The following is a 10,420-nucleotide window of genomic DNA, read 5'->3' as shown; positions in this document are numbered from 1 at the left end:
AATTTCCCATAATTGGATTGAAAACTTGTTTTTTTTTTTGCAAAAGGCCTTATTTATTATTTTATATTTTTATATGTTTTATTTATGGCAACTTGTATTGTTTTCCAAGAGGCTTGATTTATTATTACTTTGTACTTTAGATTTTACATATTACATTTAATGTGTATCTGTATTTTATTGCATGTGACTGTCTCTTGACATGATATATGACAATTTTTATATCCAGCCCTATGGGGTAACTGTTGGATCAAAGAAATGTATTAAAAAAAAAAAGTAAATCAATCTTTATTTATCACTGCATGGTTAAGTTTATGCCAGTTGTCATTAAAGGCACCAAAAAAAACACTTAACTCATTTGTGTCCCAGAAATGTAATAATTTTCTTGACTTCACTCCCAAAATACAACACATTATTCTTGATGCAGATAATTAATTGTTGTATAGCTGACTTTTTTATTGTCGTGTAATGTAATGTATGTAAGGGGTGGGCCATAATAACCGGCCCCCACACTGCGACCTTCAATGATCTATTATTTTATCATCATAATTATTCCTTGCACTGAATGCGTTATGTGCCTACAGAAGCCAAGAGTCATTCATACACAGCTCTAAACATGCAACTACATGTGCTGGAACTTAGTGGTCTATCTTTGCAAAATTGCAGAAATCCAATTCCTGAAGGCTTGTGACTTATCTATCGAAAAAAAAAACAACAAAAAAAATTGAAAATGTTTCTGAACCAACACATAACACAATGAAGCGTAGGTCCTGCAGTTTGAGCCCAACACCACATACAGTAAATACAAGGAATCAGCCCACATGTCTCTGCTGGACCACCTGATCAGTCAACCCAGTTTGGACATCTCTTCCATTTGGACCCCAGTTATCACAGCAGAAGTCAAGAAACTACAACTCCGTCAAGTGTAGTTTGAGTGGGAAATTTTGTTTTTCTTGTATTGGTACCATAAGGAGTACTGCTTCTCTCCAGTGATGATTTCTATCGTGATATTTCTCGGTGCAAGGCCTCATATGTGTGGAGCTCTAATAATTTAATGTTTCCTTAGCTCTCACAGATGGTTTGTGCTGTGTTTGGCTTGTACAACCCATCCTGGGGCTGGCACAGGTTTCCAGAGATAGGGACTAGTTTTATCAATTGGGCCCAACTGAGTAGGTTGGAGATAAAATCCAGTCTCCGAAACATTGTGTTTTAAAATAAACAGGACGGTGCTTTTAGATAAAGACAAGACACTGGATAAAGTCCAAAATATAATATTTGTACTAATGTACCGTCATCACTTTTGATTGTATTGTTGAGAAGTCTTTTACAAATGAGCTACAATTAACTTTAATAAACTGAAAAGAGGATGAGCTACATGTACTACATTACTGAGTACATTCTTAAGATTCTTGTTTTTAATTACAAGGGATTTTAATTTGTTACTCTGTGCGCTATTTCTGCTTTTAGCTGTATATATGGTTTATTAACCCTTCAGTGCAGGCATTTAAATATCGCTGTTGTGGGGCTTCCCGCGGTAGTATTTTTTAATTGCCCATTTAAATTTTGCTCTAAATTATATTATGTATCATAACTTTTGAACTATATGAGGTATAATTATGAATTTTTCACTGAAATCATCTTAAAAGATGGTTTTATAATCTTACCTTATAATATGAGCACCCTGTATCTGAGCGATGGAAGCAAGTGGATTAGAAATTGAGTTTCGTATGGTATTTCTTGAAACATCCATCTAAACACAACCCTGCCTCACATTCACTACACCAAAAATAATCTCTTGCCTTTTACCATGTTTTGCGCACACCACACATCTTTTTTTGAGGCTTTGCTTTTTTCCTTTGGCTGGAATATGCTCCAGGAAATGTTGTTCTGTGAGTCTTTCAGGCGGCAGCTCAACTGACGGGTGGCCGTATACAGGATGAGGAAAACCAGAACCGTGATTTTCCACGAGGCCTTGTGCTAGTGAAAGTTTGAAATTTAGCGTGCCCATGTTTTTGTTATTTGGGAGACACCGATATACGACCATTGCGTTATGTATTGCTATACTGAGTAGCCTCTTGAATAACTTCTGATACCACCTAGTACTCCTCTTTCGTTCAAGCAAGTATGGCTGTAGCATTTCATCCGTCAGATCCATTCCTAGCATGTTTCTGTTATAATCACAAACAACCAAGGGCTTTGTTTCTTGTTTCTTTGCTTTATTCACAACCACACGCATATCATTGTTGTGGTATGTTGATATCATAGTCACTCGGGCATTGTAACTGTGAGGTCAGCGTTCTATTTAGACTGACTGGCAGAGCTGCAGGAAATTGAATGTTATGTATACACGAACAGAGAGCGCATTCTTTTCATAACAGCCCAGTGCAATCGTCAACATGCTGGTGTGGTTCATTCGATATTTATGGGCCTTCGAAATTAAGCTTACAGCTTGGCGTACAGTGTACGGCAAACCGCATGTAGGACCATTTAAATACCAGCATACCGTGTACAGCAAACCACGCTGAAGGGTTAATAAGGAAATCACCCACATCCATGGCAAAGAATGGGTGCTTCTACATGTGTGTAATAATAAGGGGCAAAACTGACGAATTAACATGTTTCATAATACAACAACAAAACAAAGGCAATTAAAGCAACATGGAAGAAACCTATTTGCCACAATGAATCAAATGTTTTGTCACACAACCAAATAACTTACTCTGAGGAGAAACGTTTGCTTCTTTGTCAGATAATACACACTCTAAAAATGCAGGTGGTTCGGCATCTCCTTCAGCTGATTCACCCTGCAACATGCAAAAGAATAATGAATAATTAACCATTCAACCAGACAGAGTGGTCACTGTAAACATTCTATCAATAAACATAGAATAAAAAAAAAAAAAAGAAGCAATTAATAGTCAAGTTTGTTTAATTTTTGGTAAACAAAATAAAATAAACATGTAACTAGGTGAAGGTTCAGATCTTCCTGAATTCTGTGTGAGTGTACAACATACGACCTCACCGAGAATTGGTCCAAATCATTAACAGAGATTGTGTTCACTGTAGTGCAATTATTTAAAAGGCAAAAAGTGAAAGCTATCCCTGTAACAGGCCGTGAAGGCCAACAGGGTTGTGAGGTGTCGAGGCTCCCACGTTTTCTCTAGACAATTGGCTCACAGCTGGCAGTAAGGTTGTCAGCCTTATGCACTGACAGCCCTTTACCCTCCAGGAAGATTCCTGGCACTCATTTCTGTTAGAGGGTGAGTCAATCCCAGGGCCATAGTGCAGCTGAAAGGATTAGGTAAATTGAAAGAATTGTATTAATACAATTGAACAACTTGTGATCATCAAAAAATAAATATAAATTAGCAATTACCAGCACAGACATGTAATATAAAACTCATGTATTACCAAGATACCTATGGGTATGTATATTATATATTCAGAATCTTTGTTATTAGCGTAAAAAAATCACATGATTTATAGGAGACCCTTGGATAGGGTAAAGTAAACATACCCATCAGTGCTTGCAATGGGAAAGTGTGTACTATAGGAGGAGGCTATTTAAGTTCTAGAAATGATTAGCATACCTCATCTGCCACAGTACATTCAGGAGGTGGGTCACTGTCATTGACATTAACATCATCGTCATCGTCATCATCATCATCGTCATCATCATCATCATCCTCGTCATCTTCATCTTCATCATCTTCTCCTTCCTCCTTTGCTTTGGGTGTACAATTTGGTAGTTCATATGGTTCAAGCTTAGGCTGATGTTCAGGCTCTGGTTCAAGCTCAGGCTCCTTCTTTAGCTCTTTCTTGCTGGAAGCCACCAACTTCGGGTCGAATAAGATTTGGAGTGATAACTGTGCACGAGAACTTGTTTCGAAGAAGTCAAAATACTGGTTCAATTTGGCACAGCAATCAATACACACAGTCTTTGGCAGTGGGTCTTCTGGATACAACTGGAAGACATCCGTTATCAATAGGTGAGTAATATGATGTTTTGCAGGATATGCTGTGCGGAAATAATATTAGACTTACTCATATCAATCGGCTAAATTTAATTTGCAGTAAATGAATTTAAGAAATTAGCAAAATTAACCTCTTTTCGATTTTTAAGATATATATATGCAAGAGACTAACTCTACCTGGATATGATTTATACTATTCCATTCTAACATAAATACACTGTGATACTATCAACATATTATAATAGAGTAGGGAAATTTTTGCATTTATCAGTACAGAATTTATATTCCATCACTAATTTAGAAAACCAATTATGTATCTGGCATACAATGCCTAGGAATCAATGAAGTTCAGATTTTGACAAGTGAGACAAGTTTTAGTCATCTGATAATTAACGGACGGAGGCCAGTGATGAGAAAAATAGACACTCCCTTCAAATTTAGCAACTGTTAACAGTGAAAATTTACTGATTTATTTGAAATTAATTATATGGTTTGGAATGACATACACAATACATTTTATACTTCCAGTACATGGATGTTATATTTTCAAAATATTCAAATCACAGAATGCCGGTTCTGACCGAATACGTGATTGACTAATATGTTGCCGGTTAATACATCGAACCGGCTTGAAGGTAATTTTTACTTCAAAGTTTAGATTTTAGCTACTACCTTACCCAGATCTGCAGGCATTGGATAATCTTTGTCGCTAGGTTCAATTTCTGCCCTTCTTCTTCGTAAATTCTAACGAAACTATCTCTTTCCTGAGCACATAAACGGCAGAGTTTATTGTTTCCCATATCTCACCACCAAATGAGTGACACTTTACGTCATTACAATCAACATAACTTTGTTTATAAACAACTCCAAAGCACACAATGCCTGTATTCACGACCCACTTCTCAAAAAAAAAAAATATGATCAATTTACGAACGCTGATCACAGAGTGCAGCACTATGTTTCGTAGTGTTAAACGGATCGATAGTCCTAATCGTCCTAATGTCTACGAATGATCTGCAAGAGTGTAGCGGCTTCCGCCATTTTTAGTCTACTTTCCACGCGGCAAACTTCAAAGAAAATATTTAATTACACTGATACGGCAGCGATGACATAAGTTTGGGTGGATGTATAGAATTACCCTTTCTATACAAACTTCTGTTTACGTGTAGGCCCTATAGCGGACTGTATAAGCATGGGCAGCATATGAAATACTATACTGATCATGTTATATTTCTCACTCTTAACTGCCCCACACTTCTGTGATTTTAGTCCGCAAACGAACTATACTGACCGAGCGACCGCCGCTTGTCGGCGAAGTTAGTGCCAACTTTTGCGGATAGAGAGTGTCGCGTGGTCAGCGGAACGAATCCCCTAGGCCGTTAATTTCGGTTTTCTAGGCCGGAGCCACTATTTCCATGAACTAGCTCCTCAATTACCATCACGAGGCTGAGCGGTCCCCGTTCCACACCCACTACTTCTCAAAGAAAAATCTGGTAGTGTTGGGAATCGAACCCGGATCTCTGGATCTGTAGCCGGGAACGCTGAACACCAGACCACAGAGGCGGTATAAACTTATAAAATTACGCTGATTGTATGCATCCTTTTTATATCGCGGCAGGTTTCGATCTTTTGGCCTTCGTCATAGCTGCAACAGTGGATAATGTTTACATTTTTAGCTTTATATCTATGTGTGATAAGTAATGTTGCCATGTACATACTTGATTAAGCACAATGAAGACGTAAGTGGGAGTAACGCCGCGTAGCTTAGTAGATTACTCCGAAGTGTTGGCATCTACGAGTATCTACCGAAGTACAAGGCTTCATATTCAAGAAAACCGTACTCATTACACTGAATCTTACGCGAATCTCAAATCCGAGAAGGTCGCATGTGCAGTATATGCTTGTCCAGTACAAGAATAACCGAAGAGGTGCCAGTATTTCAGGACAAATCCTGGCTTGAAACGAGGACTGATGAGAAGAGTTGCCATCCCTTTTCTTTACAGACATTCTAAAACCACCACACGTAATTTAAGACGCCTTATATCTATCTCGGAACTTTCCGAAATAATGATATCCGAAAATGCATTCATTTGGTTTATTTAATATGCATATGCTTTTACCTATTGGATTATCATTACATATTAGTATGTATAAACAATGTGTAACTGGAAACCCGTTAAGACTGTCGAATGCTCGCATACTGCCTCTTAACAGTCTGACGTCGTCTGTCGTTCCCCATGTTTCTTGGCAGGGCCAGATTTAAGGAGGAGCGAAACGGGCTGTAGCCCCGGGGCCTCCATTAAATACATTGTTTTCCTTTTGACGGGGATAAGCATCCAGGTAACCATCAAGGAACCCGATTATGTGATCGGCAATTTACTTGCAGCGGAAGAGTAAGGATACTGTCTTCAGCCCTGTGCAGAGCCGGGGTGGGGTCTATTCTAGCCTACTCTCAAGTAGACCTAAGCCAGAATTACAGAATATTAGTACGAGTACTTTCTTCACGGCTGCCTCTGTGGTCTAGTGGTCAGAGTTCCTGGCTACAGATCCAGAGGTCAGGGTTCGATTCCCGGTGCTACCAGATTTTCTGAGAAGTAGTGGGTTTGGAACGGGGTCCACTCAGCTTCGTGAGAATAAGTGAGGAGCTATTTCAAGGGAATGGCGGCTCGGGTCTAGAAAACCGAAATTAACGGCCGTGGGGATTCGTTGGCCTCACCACGTGACACCCTCTATCAGCTAAAGTTGGCACTAACTTCGCCGACAAGCGGCGGTCGCTCGGTCGGTATTCGCTTGCGGACTAAAACCACGTATTTCTTTTTGTAGTTTCTTCACAAATATAAATTAGTTGTTGAAGGCTCTTCATAAAATGCATTTCTAAGGTGATCAGTAATATATTTATGGAACACTTTGAAGAAGTAGCATTTGATACAGCAGACCACAAACCCGCTAAATGACTCAGATACGTCGACAACAATTTCGTGGTTTGGCCACATTGACCAGCAATTTCTTCGCCATTTCAACAGTGCTAGACCTACAATGAAATTCACAAGGGCAGTTAAAGCTGATGATACCCTTCCGTTCTTGGAAGATTTGGTCGCAAAATCGGCCATGAAATTGTGCCGGAAACCAACTCATACTCATTGTTATCTGCATCTAAATTCCAAAATCCCAAGTCACGTAAATAGGGGAGTCGTTCATAGTTTGATCAGTCGAGTCAAGATCATATGTCAGGACCGGAAGGATTTCAACAACGAAATTAAAAACATAAGGCATGATCCGGTGCTTACCAAATACCAAAAAGAATCCGTTGACTCCGTAATGAAGCTATCGAGAAGTAATCATCCTTCTTTAGATAAAATATACCAGGATACCGTCATCCCATAGGTTAAGTGTACGTCCGAGAAATTCAGACGCAGTGGAAACCGTTTTAATGTCAGGAACAGCTTCAAAACTAAACATACAATCCGTGGGACATTGATGAAAACTTGGCGGGTTAGATATGCCCAACAGACGAAGCAGTGTGTGTACAATATCCCATGTGATTGTGGTAGATGTTACATGGCGAAGCACCAAGCTATGAAGGCAGTGCACGGAGATGAAAGCACACATGTTCTTTTGTTTACCTTTGACTTCTTCATCCCAGAAGGAAATATTCTAAATATCGATAGAGTAAGAGTCTGGGTAATCCAAATAATCGTTCTGGGCATATTGGTGAAGACAAAATTCCTAACTCCCCTGTCAACAATCGAATTTAGAGCGTGCAGTCACTTGACTGTTATAATGGATTCCAATAATAATTCATATAAATAATCTGTGTTCATAAACTATATTTTTCATTTCCATAAATATTTTAATCTATTTAACGCATCATTGATTATAGCCGGCTCAATATTTGGAATATAATGGCTCTATTATCATGGAAATTTGGTTTCACAGTTATATTGTAAGAGATGATAGTCCGTAATAGAATATGTAAATCAAGATCCCTCTTTTATTTGGAACAGTGGTTAACAATCGAATTATGTTTAACCCTTTGAAGATTGAATTTCTCGTAAATAATATATAACATTCAGTACGTAGCTAATAGAAAACAGTTTACATCTTCGTTACAAATATCAACGATTAATATTTAGGGAAAAAATCGCCGTTTATTGTGAGAACCATACGAAACACACAAATATATTCTATGGGCAGAATGAAATTTTATTGTGTTAAAACAAGTGATGCATATAGATAACGGAAATTGTCTGTTATTCAAAGACAATCTCAGGAACGAGACTATATACCGCCGATGATAGAATTATTAGCGAATATGGAATAGTTGGTGGAATTAGAATTGGGAGGGGAAACCGAAGTACTCGGAGATAACCCCCAAGTAACACGTTGTCCACTACAAAAATCACATGACCTGAACCCGGGCCGCCGCTGTGGGAAACCCGCGTCTAACCGCCTGAACTGTAGCTTTAAAGGTTTAACTGTGCTGTGTACATAAATAAGGTTCTTCTTCTTCGCATTCAGTTTCTCGTTCATTATATCCGAAATAAGGAGTCATATTTCCATATGCTCGTATTTGTGATCCATAAAAAAAAAACACTACAGCTTGCAAAATCGAAATAGGCTTAGTGTGCGAAAAATTAAATTTCAGTAACGTATAAATAAATATACTTATATATAATTTTTATACTCACAAATTCTCGTCGCTGTCACGCTCGTTGCGGAGTTTACGTGATCTGATAACTGCTGCTACCTACAGGTTAACGTGGGAAGTATATAAGTGTTTTCCGCCGCCGCGCCCTTTACGTAACAAACGAAGAAGTGCAAGACGTACAAGACTGTCTGCTAGCATTGGTGTGTTTAGCTAGTTGGCAACTGGGCGTTGTGCGTGGTGTTTGCGTTCATGTAAGTGACGAATGGAATAACATCCCTGCATAAGACGGAAAGATATACATTTCAAAAGCCACCATGGCAGCATCTGAACAACTGCGAATCTCTCAAGTCGGGCTGGTTGCCCGTAGTCCAGAGGGACATGCAGCCAGAGGAATGGCCATCAAAGGACGTGAAGACTTGTGGGTGGAAATACAAGCTAATACATTTCGTAATTGGGTAAACGAACATCTGCGTACAGTGGGGACAGAGGTTCGTGATTTAGTGGCAGACTTCTGTGACGGTACACGTTTATGCGCCCTAGTCGAAGTTCTCCAGAAGAGACCTTTGAGACCTTCATGGATCCAAAGACCTGCAAATCAGCATCAGTACCTAGAGAATGTTGCTACTGCCCTTACAGCTATCGCAGCTGACGGTGTTAAACTTGTCAACATCGGTAAGTTAGTGACTGACATTATTTTTAACCCTCAAGTTACACGATTTTAATTAAAACAGTAAATTACCTTCTATCCGCGGTTATTAGAATATATAAAGTTCGAGTTTTGCAATCAGTGTAATATTATTCCTTTCACTTCTTACATAATGCATTTTAAAATAGTCGTGGAGCACTTTATGATGTTCTAATCTATTCTACGAGTATATTCAGGTTGAAAAAATTCAGTCGTTATAAGGAACTCTGAGAAGTAATTATCATCCACGAAGAATACTGTTTTCATAAAACTGAAAAGTATGCTGATGTGAGAAGTAAGATACGTTGTAATAACGCAGCAACCTCGCTTTACAATGCACTGCAGTGACGTCGCAGCTAATGAGCACTTTACAAAATATACAATCTACTTGTTTGTATTTCATCCCGAGACTAGAAAACGTGTGGTGGTAGAGCATTTCCTCCTGGTGTGAACTACCTTCTAATGAATATACAAGAAGGGTGCAGAAAGGGTATTTGTCCTCCGGGATTTTGGTCACGAGGGAGCCAAATCTAAAGAGATGATGTCATTATTATTTAAAGCTACCTTTAAATGCTATGCAGATTCAACTAACTTTAACCAACACTTTCTTGTAGCAGGAAGCTTTATAACAAAACCGCTGAGTATCTTTCATGTTATACTGTGTTACGTGTGTTATCACATCACGTCGATTCTTCTGTAACGAGAAATGATGAGCTCTCCTTAGCAACACAAGTTCAGATTGCCTCAAGTAGCGGTAGGAATGATTTCGAAAGAACCTCACACTGCGGTGGAATGTTGATGCTGAGAGCTCTTGACGTTACTACATAGATTCAGTAAAATCCCCACGAACCATCACTGAAGTGTAACACAAACCACTGTTATTAAATGACACATTTGTTCCTGTACGCTAACTATATGGGTTAAAAAATGTAAAGTTGTCCCTGTGCTTAACTAATTAAGCACTACTGCATGAAATTGTATGGGGGAGTGGATGAATAGATCCACACTTCTTGACCTGGGCACTAGTTGGAGGTGAGTGGTCAGCTTCACGTTTCTGACCCTTTAACCCGGAAAAAGAGCCCCGGTACCCATTCGATAGGAGGTTGGGTGAACCTC

General features: G+C 39.0%; 2 protein-coding genes across 5 annotated transcripts in view; one reads left to right on the top strand and one right to left on the bottom strand.

Annotated features, from left to right (window-relative positions):
- The window catches only part of LOC111875640 (zinc finger protein 37), a 27,180-nt gene extending 22,311 nt beyond the window's left edge, over window positions 1-4,869 (bottom strand). Inside the window, exons 1-3 of one of the 2 annotated variants that reach the window (XM_023872036.2) lie at window positions 4,649-4,869; window positions 3,588-3,962; window positions 2,717-2,801 (exon numbers count right to left, since the gene is read on the bottom strand). In XM_023872036.2, the coding sequence (XP_023727804.1) occupies window positions 2,717-2,801; window positions 3,588-3,962; window positions 4,649-4,771 (583 nt within the window). In that variant the 5' untranslated portion in view covers window positions 4,772-4,869. Of the gene's footprint in view, window positions 1-2,716; window positions 2,802-3,587; window positions 4,016-4,648 lie in introns of both variants that reach the window. The other variant, XM_023872037.2, reaches the window with a different exon arrangement.
- A 3,941-nt stretch (window positions 4,870-8,810) lies between these two features.
- Window positions 8,811-10,420, top strand: part of LOC111875639 (filamin-C) — a 146,843-nt gene continuing 145,233 nt past the window's right edge. For all 3 annotated transcript variants that reach the window (XM_023872035.2, XM_023872034.2, XM_023872033.2), the window contains exon 1: window positions 8,811-9,291. In XM_023872035.2, the coding sequence (XP_023727803.1) occupies window positions 8,934-9,291 (358 nt within the window). In that variant the 5' untranslated portion in view covers window positions 8,811-8,933. The remainder of the gene's footprint in view (window positions 9,292-10,420) is intronic.

Source organism: Cryptotermes secundus, unplaced genomic scaffold (assembly GCF_002891405.2).
Source record: "Cryptotermes secundus unplaced genomic scaffold, Csec_1.0 scaffold297, whole genome shotgun sequence".
In the NCBI taxonomy this organism is placed as follows: domain Eukaryota; kingdom Metazoa; phylum Arthropoda; class Insecta; order Blattodea; family Kalotermitidae; genus Cryptotermes; species Cryptotermes secundus.
This window is presented reverse-complemented; position numbering and strand designations above follow the sequence as displayed.